We start from the raw sequence: 12037 nt of genomic DNA, 5'->3' as shown, positions 1-12037 counted from the left end.
CAGCAGGTCTGCACTGGCCCCCTTGGCCAGCAGCACACGGGCAGCTTCAGCTTGGTTTCTGGTTCAAAGCAAGGAAGAAAAGCAGATTTGAGTCATTCTAGTCCATTCTTTTCTCTCCGCAAAGCAACAGAAATCAGAAATTTTGTATCCTCTCAGCCACACCCTGCTTCCTCTTAGTGTTAAAAAAACTGGGGTTTTTTTTGGGAAGTTTTTTTGTTGTTTTTGTTGTTTTGTTTGGGTTTTTTTTTCTTTGTTTTGTTAGGGTTGGGATTATTATTATTATTATTTCCATCAGGGCCAGCAGGAGGGGAGGTGTGTGGTGGTGTTCACAGGGGTCCCAGGACGAGGGAAGAGATGAGAATGTTAACTCTATATCAGAAAGATGATTTATTATTTTATTATATATATTATCTACTAAAACTATACTAAAAGAATAAAAAAATAATCATAAAAAAGCTAGCAAAGAATAAAAAAATAAAATTATAATAAAAGCTTGTGACTCTTCACAGCCTCAACAAAAGTAGCCGTCATTGGTCATCAAGTAAAAACAATTTTACATGCTAAGTAAACAAATCTAAGTAAACAATTCTCTAAATCACATTCTAAAACAAAAAAACATGGAGAAGCTGAAGCTTCTCAGCTTCTCAAGAGGAAAAAATTTTCACAAAAAGATTTTTCACAAAACATGTCAGTGGCAGTGGTGTCCTACCCAAAGGCTGCGTAGTGCAGCGCCGTGTCCCCCTCGTCGTCTCGCAGGTCCACGTTGGCATGAGCCTGCAGCAGAGCCTTCACCACCTCCAGGTGGCCCTGGTAAGAGGCAATCTGCAGGGCAGTCCTGCCCTGGTTCTTGGCATCCACCTTTGGGAAGGGCAGAGACACACAAATTCAGGGATGAGCTCGTCCTGTGCCAGGAGCAGGGTGGGAGCAGCCCAGAAATCCCACAGGATCCGTGCTCTGCTGGCTCCTAGCTGAGCTTGTCCCAGAACATTCTGGAAGGGGAAGGGGGCAGCATATTGAAGTGAGAGAACAGAGCTGGAGCTCTGTAATTGCAGAGCCCTGCTGCCAAATCACTCTGTGCCCGAGAGCACAATGCTCTGCCAACAATTCCCTTCCCGAGAGGAAAATGGGTGAGGAAATCAAATTAAGCTTTGCATAAAGCTCTGGAGGTGCCAAGTCCCTGCTGGGCTGTGCTGCTGCAGGTGCTGCAGTGGGTGCAGGGGACACCTCAGGGCTCAAGTGCTGCAGTGAGAGCTTGGGAGAATTGAAGGCACTGAAGAAAAGAGGTAAAAATAAAGGCAAAGCAGCTTCTGAAAGCAGCGGAGGATAAGGAGAGGAGAAGGAAGCACAAAACCTTAGCAGATTGGCAAGGAGAACAAGTTCATAACCAAGGTTTTATCCCTGCAGCAGTCAGAGCCCAGGAGAGGCAGCACTTCCCTGGACAGGCTCAAAATGATGGGAGAGTCCTTGGGGCAAAGAGGAATTAGAGGTCACTGCTGTTCTTCCACTGACACCAGGCAGACAGAGCTGATAAACTGGAAAAACCCTGCCAAGAAATCCCAACTTGCTCTGAGTCAGCCTCAAATCCAGCCTGATCTCTCTGTAAGACTCTAACAGAAACAGCAAATTTAAATAGAAATAGAAGTCTAATAAAAATAACTGATCAGATCATGGATTCCTTACCCTTGGGACTTTCCTATCTGGGATCAATCCGAGAATTGCAGATATTTGTGTCTCCTTCCCGTCCCCAGAACTTTATTTATAAACTTAAATTTATTTATAAACTTAAATTTAAGTTTATAAATAAAGAAGTATAATAAATACCAGACAAATAACCACTAAATCAGCTTCTTCAGAGCTGATCCTGGGTCAGAGCCCCACAACCACACCCCCAACAAAACCTCTTTTTGTTGCTCATGGTTTCCAAGGACACACCACTGAAAGATCTGGTGGTTCCTTTTTTTTTTTTTTGGCCTGTTCCTAAACCCTGAGCCCCTCCCTGGAGGAGGTTTTTGAGATGTGATCCTGATATTTTGGAATTCTGCAAGCACAGAAATTGTCCAGCAACGAGTCCAGCGCAGCTCCCTGCTCCAGTCAGACATGAGATAAGACACTGCACAGATCTGGGCAGCTTTCCTCCCTCCTGATTCCAGCATTGTGATTTTACAAGGTCCTCTAAGGACAGGCACAGCCAGACACAAGCCCTGCCTTTCTTTTCCAGCAAATCTCTGATTTCTGCTCCTGTTTTCCTATAGATAAACCCCTCTCCCTCTCATTCTACACCCGAAGGAAATCTGGGAAAAGCCAGCTTGGCAACGGTGCTGTAAGGACCTCAGTTCAGATTTATTGCCACAAACTAGAGGCATAAAATATGCACATTTAACTTGTGAATTTAATCCTTGCAGCAATTGCAATCCTTGCAGCAAAATAATATTCCAGCTGTTGGGAGATACCACGAAGCCTCACAAATGTATTGTTTTCCTCACATCCTTTTCCCTGCTTGAGTACAAAATTTAATGATGTTTTAAAGAGCAGAAACAAAGGAAAAATAAATATTTTTGTCTTCCAAACTTGCCTTGTCTGGGTATTTCTGGAGGAGCTCCCGGATTTTAGCTGCATTGTTGAGGGCTGCACAAATGACCAGGCACCCTGCGTGCTCTGACTCTGTCCTCTGGGACAGCAGCTTCTCCAGGACAGTCACCAAAGTACCTGAAAAAGGGACAAAAATTCACCTGTCAGTTTGAGGGGACACAGGTGCCAGAAGTGCAAACTCAAAAAAAATTCTGCAATTTCTGCCTCAAGTCTGATTTGAGCGAACAGTTCCAGATCTGTCTGTATCAGGAAAACAAAAAAATCCTGGCAGGTCTGTGCTTTCCCCCACATGATCCTGACACTCAGAGGAAATAAAGATGGTCAAAAAAAAATTTCGAACAGATGTGAAAAGCACCAAAAAAAAAAATCCCCTCCACGCACCATGTGATCCCAAACTCGATTTCAGGGCAGATTAGGCCAAACAATTGCTGATTTCACAACAGCTCCACGCACAGACCTGGAGCATTTCACAAGAATCAGTGTCCTTGTGCAGGAAACAGGACGAACAGGGAACTGAGACACAGCAGGGATGAGGCAAATGCTGAACCCAGGGCAGAACTGTGCTTAGCAATTCTGAGGCCTAAACTCTGTATTTTCCTGTTGAGCCAAGATTTCCAAGTCCTAAAATCTGTATTTTCCTGTCAAGGCCAGCTTTGCTGTGTCCAGTAAGGCACAGCTGGGTTTTATTCTGTGTTTTCCCATTAATCCCAGCATTTCCCAGTCCAAAATTCTGCATTTTCTCCATTAATCCTAGCATTTCCAAGTCCTAGATTCAAGTGAGTCCTAAATTCTGTATTTTCCTCCTAATCCCATCATTTCCAAGTTCTTAAACCTGTATTTTCCTGTCAAGGACAGCTTTGCTTGCCCAGTAAAGCACAGCAAAATTTTATTCTCTATTTTCTCACTAATCCCAGCATTTCCAAGTCCTAAATTCCAGTTAGTCCTAAACTGTGCATTTCCCCATTAATCCCATCATTCCCAAATCCTAAATCCTGCACTTCCCCATTAATCCCAGCATCTCCCGGTCCTAAATTCTTTATTTTCCTGTTAATCCCATAATTTCCCAAGTCCAAAATCCTGCATTTCCCCATTAATCCCATCATTTCCCAGTCCTAAATCCTGCACTTCCCCATTAATCCCATCATTCCCAAATCCTAAACCCTGCATTTCCCCATTAACCCCATCATTCCCAAGTCCCAAATCCTGCATTTTCCCAAGGCCCAGCTTTGCTTGCCCAATAAATCACAGCCAAACTTTAATTCTCCACCCAGGCAAGAACACCTGGGTTTTGCCACCACCCAAAGAGTTGGACCAAAGATCTCCCAGCCCTAGTGGGACCAGGTTTGTCCCTCACTTTTGGGCTCCTTGGCACTCTCTGTGGTCATCAGGTTGGCCTCCTCCTCCCTCTGGTAGGCTGTCAGGCAGGCAGGGTTGAAGGTCCAGGACTGTCCCCCCACTGACACTCGCAGATCTCCATCCCCATAGACCTTGATCACCTTCCCAATGTGCCCCAGGGTCTGTAAGGAAACAAAAAAAAAAAAAAAAAAAGGATTTTTTTGCAAAAATTCCCAGATCCAAAGGCAGGGTTTTTTTGGGGTTTATTTTTTTGTAAAGCTGCAGCTCCTGCTGTGTGAAAAGAAGGACTGGACAAGTGACACATTCACAGACAGCTCCCACTTCGAGGACACCAGAGGGTTCTCAGCAGTTTCTCTCTCACTGCTTTGCCATGGAAGGGTTTTCCAGACACACTGGAAATGGCTGGGAGGGAGGTGCTGAGAAAAACTGATCAAGCTGGGACTGGGGATGGTTCCTCTGGGCTTTAAAACTGCTCCTGGAGGAACCTGAGAAGAACTGATCGAACTGGGACTGGAGATGGTTCCTCTGAGCTTTAACTGCTCCTGGAGGAACCTGAGAAGAACTGATCAAATTGGGACTGGAGATGGTTCCTCTGGGCTTTAAAACTGCTCCTGGAGGAACCTGAGAAGAACTGATCAAATTGGGACTGGAGATGGTTCCTCTGGGCTTTAAAACTGCTCCTGGAGGAACCTGAGAAGAACTGATCAAGCTGGGACTGGGGATGGTTCCTCTGAGGTTTAACTCCTCCTGGAGGAACCTGCATCCCAATTTTAGCCATACTGGGCTGATTTTTCCACCTCCCTGCCTCATTCCAGAGAGTCAGGGAGGGCATAAGAGGACTTTGGTGATGGAAACCTCTCCCATGAGCTGGTGGCAGCCAAATCCTTTTTGTTGGATTCCCCCTTGTCCCGTTTGGGTGCCGTGGCCACGACGGCGTCACCGAGAGCCGCCAGCAGCAGGGGCTGGGCAGGGACTTCCCAGCAGGGATTTTGGGGGGGGGGACAAGCCCAAGTCTTCCTGGGGAAGCTCAGGAGGTTACTGGACTGTCCTGGAACTGGAGCACACTCACAGGTGCCATCTCATCTGTCCACTCCCCATGACCAGGTTGGAAGCGCTTCACCGTTTCCATATCATCTATCACCCGGACCACATCACCAACCCAAAAGGTGTTGAGCTACAAGAAAAAGAAAGTCATAAGCTTTTGGGGGATGAAGCCACCACACACACAGAGAGACAAAAAATGAACAGTGATCAGCCCCCTCCACCCCACTCCCAAAAATCCCAACAAACAAGACACCCACTGAGTGAAAAAACAGAATTGCAAAACATAAATGCAGCTACCAAGACAATAAACACAGTTCAATTCTCTTTTAGGCCAAGTGCACATTTAAGTAGGGAAATAATTTGGAACAGTTGTTCCAATAATTTGGAACAGTTTCCTAACTTCTTTTGCTCCAAATGGTTTATTATTAATACCAGATAAAGCATGGAAGTTTTCTTGGTGCATCTCCTCCTTACACCTGGCTTGGCACTGGAGATTTTAATTCACTCTAATAAGGAAGTGAAATGTTTGTTATTTCAAACAGAAAAGGGAAAGCAGGGTTATCTGTGCTGGGAATTTGCCAGATGCTCCCTCTGCTCACTGAGCTAGGAAGGGAACAGTGTCAAAACAAACTTTTCAGAGCAGACTGATTTTGTGCAAAACAGTCTGACACTGCACTTTCCACTGGTGTTGGGAGTTTTTAGCATTGTGACCTTGCTCAGGTCAGAATTTTGTGGTCTTCCAGCAGCTTCTTCTATACCTAATTATCTCTATTTCTAATTATCCACTTCTCAAAGTCCTCAAACCTCTGGGGAAGGCCAGAGCTGTGAGCTTTAGAAATGCAGCCACAAAATTAGAAGGGCTGGATTAAAGACTCGGAAGAAATCAAAGAGAAGTGAGACAAAGATGCAAAAAAGAACAACATGGAGACACAAAACAAAGAATAACAAAAAAAAAATCAAAGGGAAATTAAGTGGGGAAAAAGTTCATCACAAGGGCAAGGCAGCTGCAGAAGGATGAGGGACTGGAAGCTGAAATTAAGAAACGCAGTTTACCTTCAGGAGTGGCAAATACAAAAGTTTAAAAAACAGGAAAATTGTGTTTACAAGAGCTGGGTGTTCCTTCAGCACCTCTGAGCTCTGCCCAGGAGCACCAGTGACCTCCTGCAGCGTTGCCAGCACCTACCTTGGTCAGGGCTCCAGGGTGGAAGGTCCAGCGCGTGTCACTGTTGAACTGCACCCTCACGTCCCCCCTGTCCGTGATCCTGTGCACCGTCCCCGTCTGCCCGATGAACTTGGGACAAACAACACAACAGGGGAAAGCTTCTCAGTGAATCGTCTGCTTTAATAGTGGGGGAAGAAGGTGTCCGAGGCTAAATCGCCCAGCATTTCCCATCCACGCTGCTCCCAAATCTTTATTCTGTATTTTTATACAAATCCAGCATTTCCCAGTCCTAAACTCTGGATTTTCCCATTAATCCCAGCATTTCCCAGTCCTAAACTCTGGATTTTCCCATTAATCCCAGCATTTCTCAGTCCTGAATTCCTGTCGGTCTTAAATTCCGTATTTTCCTGTCAATCCCAGATTTCCCAGTCCTGAATTCTGGATTCTCCCATTAATCCCATCATTTCCCAATCCTAAATTCTGCATTTTCCCATTAATCCCAGCATTTCCAAATCCTAAATTCCTGTGAGTCCTAAATTCTGCATTTTCCTTAATCCCAGCATTTCCCAGTCCTAAATTCCTGTCAGTTTTAAAGTCCATATTTTCCTGTTAATCCCAGATTTCCCAATCCTAAATTCTGCTTTTTCCTGTTAATCCCAGATTTCCCAATCCTAAATTCTGCCTTTTCCTGATAATCCCAGATTTCCCAATCCTAAATTCTGTATTTTCCTGTTAATTCCAGCATTTCCAAATCCTAAATTCCTGTGAGTCCTAAATTCTGTATTTTCCCATTCATCCCATTATTTACCAATCCAATAAGTTGCTCTGCATTATAAAACACCAGCAAGGCAAACTCTGAGAGGGGAAAAAGGGGCAGGGCACACAAAATAAAAATAGAATTGTGCGGTGCAGGGCTCTAGATCAGGTCCTGAGCAATTCATGGTTTATAAAGAGGTAAAAAATGCCAATTTCTGAGGTGACAGAGGTTCCTGTTTCTCTGTTTAATATCCCTCTCTACCCCTGCATTCCCCAAAAACAGGAATTCAGGAGCACAGAGATTTAACAACCAGCAACAGACACAGCAACACCCAAAATCTGCTTTGGGGGTGCATTCCTGAGCTGGAATTAAAAATCTCATGGCTCCACTGGCAGCTTTGTTAAAATTCATCAGAAGATGCCAAGTCCCTGCCTGCCAGGCTGAAGAAAAAAAAAAAAAAACCAAAAATTTAAAATATTTCAGTTAAAAGTTAAAAGATTTCAGTTAAAAGATTTCCACACTGAAACTGAAATAACAGAGTTTGCCTTGACATTAATTTAAGCCTGGTTTCAAAAAGTCTCCTCACCTATAGGGGAGGTTAGGCCAGGATTGATAATTAACATATCTTAAGTTTTATAATATTTATTCATGCTATTTACAGTAATAAGTGCCATTTCTATCTTTATTTCCTCCACTCCCTGGGGTTTTTTAAAATGACAGGTGACAGCAGACTGATGGCTCTTAAGTTAAAGGCAAGACTAAGCTCCAAAAATCTGATATGGGCTGAGAAATCCTAGCCTTGGCCAAGGACAGAGCCCAGTGTTGACAAAACACAAACTTTAATTACCAGCAATGCACAGCACAAAATAAGCCAAACAAGGAATGGATCCAGAACAGCAAAGAAAAGACCCATGGCTCATTTAAAAACAACAATCCAGCCTTTTTTTTGTTGGTTTTTTTTTTTGCTTCCAAGACTTTTGCAAAGACCCACAAGGCCATTTTCATCCAACAAAACCTAAAAATAACTCTGACTCCAGCGTCCTATCACTAAAATAATCTGCATTTGTGATTCAGTTCAACTCTAAGGTCACACAAAGATGTCCTGGTAATTTCCTGAGCAGTGCAGAAGGAGGGAGAAGCTGGAATTGTACGCAGGGAGACCCCAGGGACTCACCTCAGCCATTTTGGGATTCCAGCCCCCGTGGCCCTCCTGCATCTCCCGCAGGATGTCGATGTCCAGCAGGCACTTCACCTTGTCCCCGTGCTGGAAGGGATGTCTGTCTGTGCTCTCCTTCCTCTGCAGCTCAGCTGGTTTCCCTGGGGACAGCAAGGACAGCACCCACAGGCATGCAGGGTGCACTCACACACCCTGGGTGCCTTACAAGGGCTGGAAATTAACTTTAATTGGGGCAGAATTGAGCAAAACCCTATTCATGCCCTATACACTCTATAGGGCAGCACCCACAGGCATGCAGGGCGCACTCACACACCCTGGGTGCCTTACAAGGGCTGGAAATTAACTTTAATTGGGGCAGAATTGAGCAAAACCCTATTCATGCCCTATACACTCTATAGGGCAGCACCCACAGGCATGCAGGGGGCACTCACACACCCTGGGTGCCTTAAAAGGGCTGAAAATTAAAATTAATTCAGGAAGAATGGTGCAAAACCCTTTCCATGCCCTATACACTGTAGGGCAGCAGAGAAATCAGTAGGATTTAACTCTAATAATATTAATAATTACATGATACTACAGTTCTATTTTACAAATTTACAATTACAATTCTATTATAATTACACTGTATTAAAACCCCTTTTCGTGCCCTATACACTTTACAGGGCAGCAGAGAAATCAGTAGGATTTAACTCTAATTATATTAATAATTACATGATGTTACAATTCTATTTTACAATTTACAATTTTACAATTACAATTCTACTGTAATTACACTATATTACTAAAGCAGTGTATAATTACATAATTATAATGATGTATACTTTTATACATAGAAAATATCATTTATATGTAAAAATTATATTTTATATGTATAAAAATATAGAATTAAACGATATTAATAAAACAGCTCTAACAAGAGCCATTTTGTCCCTCTGAGTGCCTCTCAGGCCGGGGCAGACACCAGGAGCTGTTCTTAGCAATCCCCTCACCCACAAGTGCTGTTCAGACATGCCCACACAGCACCCAGAATTAGTTCTCCCCTCACAGGCAGGCACAGAATTCACTCTGAGGAGTTCCTTACCCTCCCACCCATCCCTACCCCTGGAATTGAGCTCCTCATCCAACCCTTCCCTCCCCTCGTGCTCTTGCCAAGGTGCTCAGGGAGAGAAAAGTTTGAGCAGGAAAAGTCAGCCTGAAAAGTTTTGTCTGATAAAAACCCTGATTGTGCTGCTGCAAACACCAGAACAGACCCCTCTGTTTTTCTTCGGGGGAACCAAAGATGGTCCCTGCACCTCATTAAAAGAAAAACAACCCCACAGCCAAATGAGTAAAAAAAGCATCAAGTCCAAAAACACAGGGAGTTTTCTTGGACTTAAGAGGAAAGGGGGATTGCAGCAAGTTGCCAGTTCAGACATCACCTTTTCCCATAATTTTTTCTAATTTTTGGCTGTTCCATTCTCCAAACTCTCCCTTTGGTCACATTCCCCTTTTGGCTCCACCAGGAGAGTGTTTGCTCTCTAAAAGCACAGTGAACACCAGCTTGCCTGAAGAATGAAAAGCTTTGCATTGACAAATGTAACAGAAGTGAGAGAAGTTGGGTTCTCTGTAGCAGAGAGGGAATTTCCTGCATTTCCAACAGAGTTTGCATTCCTTGGGATAGAACTGTGGGCGTCTGATGGTTTTAACACTGAAAGTCCAAACTATTCCATGAATCACTCTGAGATCAAGCAGGATGTTTGCACACAAACTAAATTCTCTCAAATAATGCTCATTATGTGGGAAATTTAGAAAATCAAGAGGTGGTTTTGTCTTCCAAACAAAAAATGGCTTCAGCGCCAACAGCCGCTCACAACTCCTCAACAAAGACTTTACTCAGCAAAGATTTGTCTCCAAACCCACCTAATTTCGGGAGGTGCTCCTTGTAGTAGAAGCCCCCAGAAGCCTCCACGGTACATTTGAGGTCCACTTTTCCCTTGTGGCCCACCCTGTAGACGTTGGTGGTTCCGTCTGCCCAGGTGACGCTGGCGACGCTGCGGCCGGTCTCCACGTCCCAGCCACGGATATCGACCACGCGGCCGGTCTTACCCTCACCCCCTGAGGGCACAAAAAAGTGCAAATCAGGAAAATTGGATCATGAGACAACTCATTTTGGGTGATTAGGAGGGAATCTCTGTGTTAAAAGTTCATTTTGGAATGATTCTGTGGAGGATTCCTGGCGTGCAGGAGCATGGCCTAGTTGGGGAATGCACACATGGTGTCATGGCACCACACTGTGGCAACAGAAATACTCAGCAGTGCTGCAAGATCCAGGATCCAAGTGCTAAAATCCACCCAGAATCTTTAAATCTCTCCCCAACACCATCTGTGTGCTGCAAGATCCAGTATCCAAGTGCTAAAATCCACCCAGAATCTTTAAATCTCTCCCCAACACCATCCATGTGCAAGATCCAAGATCCAAGTGCTAAAGATCCACTCAGGATCTTTAAATCTCTCCCTAACCCCCTCCATGTGCTGCAAGACCCAAGAGCTAAAGATCCACTCAGCAGCTTTAAATTTCTCCCCAACCCCATCCATGTGCTGCAAGATCCAAGATCCAACTTTTAGAGATCCTTAAATCTCTTCCCAACACCATCCAGGTGGGGGAACATCAAATAAACTTGGTTTTCCTCAAGCAAGGAGCTTGAAGGATCCAGAAGAGGAGGAGGGATGTGGGGAGGTGGATCTGGCCGGGCACTGGGACTCTGATCCAAGAGACAACGCAGTGAAGGCAATCGGGGTTTGCAGATTCCCAATTTGGGCAAGTCCCAACGCTTCCCCAGGACTTCTCCAAACAAGGACAGCAAGATCTGTCTCGCTGAGGAACTTCTGGTTGCCTGCAAAGTCCTGAAATCCAACACCTGAAGGAGCTGAACTCCTCATTCATTAGCACAATGCAAATTTTTTTGGGTTTTGCTGGAAGTTCTACTCATGACAAGCCCATGGCTGTGGATGGGGCAGCTCCACCAAAACCAGAGCCAGAATTCTTGCAATATTTATCTTAACATCTTATTTTTCACTCCCAGGAAGATATTTAAATGATTTATCCAGATTTATCCAGAACCAGTGCTGGAGCTATAGTTATCCAGTTAAATTCTGGGTTATCCCATTTAAATCCTGTTTAATTTCAGATTCAGTTATCCCATTTAAAGAAATTAAATTCTTAAGTTCTTTTTTCCCAGCAGAGAGCAGCTGAGGGGTGAATTTAGGGTTCCTCTCTCTGCTCCTGCTCATGGAGCTGCTTTCAGGTCAGCAGCACTGTCAGCAAGACAAGTCTCAGACATGTAAATGCTGCTGTGATCTCCAGAGGATGGATAAGCTCTATTGAGAATAAGCTGATTATTTACTCTCAGACCCTGCAAGGATCCACATCCTCCCCTGAACCCAGAGCTGCAATAAATGGCAGAGTCAACTTTGGAAACCTTTGAACTTTTGACTTAATTCTTCAGGGGGAAAAGGAGCTGTAAACATCACAGGGTGTGTGCAGGGCTCTGGGACAAAGGGGCAGGAAAGCTCCCTCAGTCCTGGAGCAATTGCTGTCACTGACCTGGGCACAGGCACTACACCCCAAAAACAGTTTAAAAACACATTTTTGTCCTATTGCAGTCTTAGCCTGAAGGTTTCAATTCCTACAGAAAGCAGAACAGGCACTACACCCCAAAATCAGCTAAAAAATCATATATAAATAAACAGCTATATATTTTTAAATAGATACATATATAAATAGGGATAAAATATAAATATAAATGAGGAATACAAAATATAAATACGAATTTATAAATATAAATATGATCGATAAATATAAAATAAAATATGATAATATAAAAATAAATTTAAAACAAAATTTAAATTATAAAAAGAAAATATAAATATAGAATATAAATTAAAATAAAAATATAAAATATAAAAGTAAAAA

The 12037-nt window shown here is 43.7% G+C and overlaps 1 protein-coding gene across 1 annotated transcript in view; it reads right to left on the bottom strand.

The window, feature by feature from the left end:
• Nucleotides 1-12037, bottom strand: part of MIB2 (mindbomb E3 ubiquitin protein ligase 2) — a 43945-nt gene that overhangs the window by 9772 nt on the left and 22136 nt on the right. The window contains 8 exon segments of the mRNA XM_031062510.1: nt 1-58; nt 710-858; nt 2573-2706; nt 3944-4106; nt 5015-5119; nt 6173-6280; nt 8083-8225; nt 9985-10179. Of these exon segments, the coding sequence (XP_030918370.1) occupies nt 1-58; nt 710-858; nt 2573-2706; nt 3944-4106; nt 5015-5119; nt 6173-6280; nt 8083-8225; nt 9985-10179 (1055 nt within the window).

Source organism: Geospiza fortis, unplaced genomic scaffold, assembly GCF_000277835.1.
Source record: "Geospiza fortis unplaced genomic scaffold, GeoFor_1.0 scaffold37, whole genome shotgun sequence".
In the NCBI taxonomy this organism is placed as follows: Eukaryota; Metazoa; Chordata; class Aves; order Passeriformes; family Thraupidae; genus Geospiza; species Geospiza fortis.
This window is presented reverse-complemented; position numbering and strand designations above follow the sequence as displayed.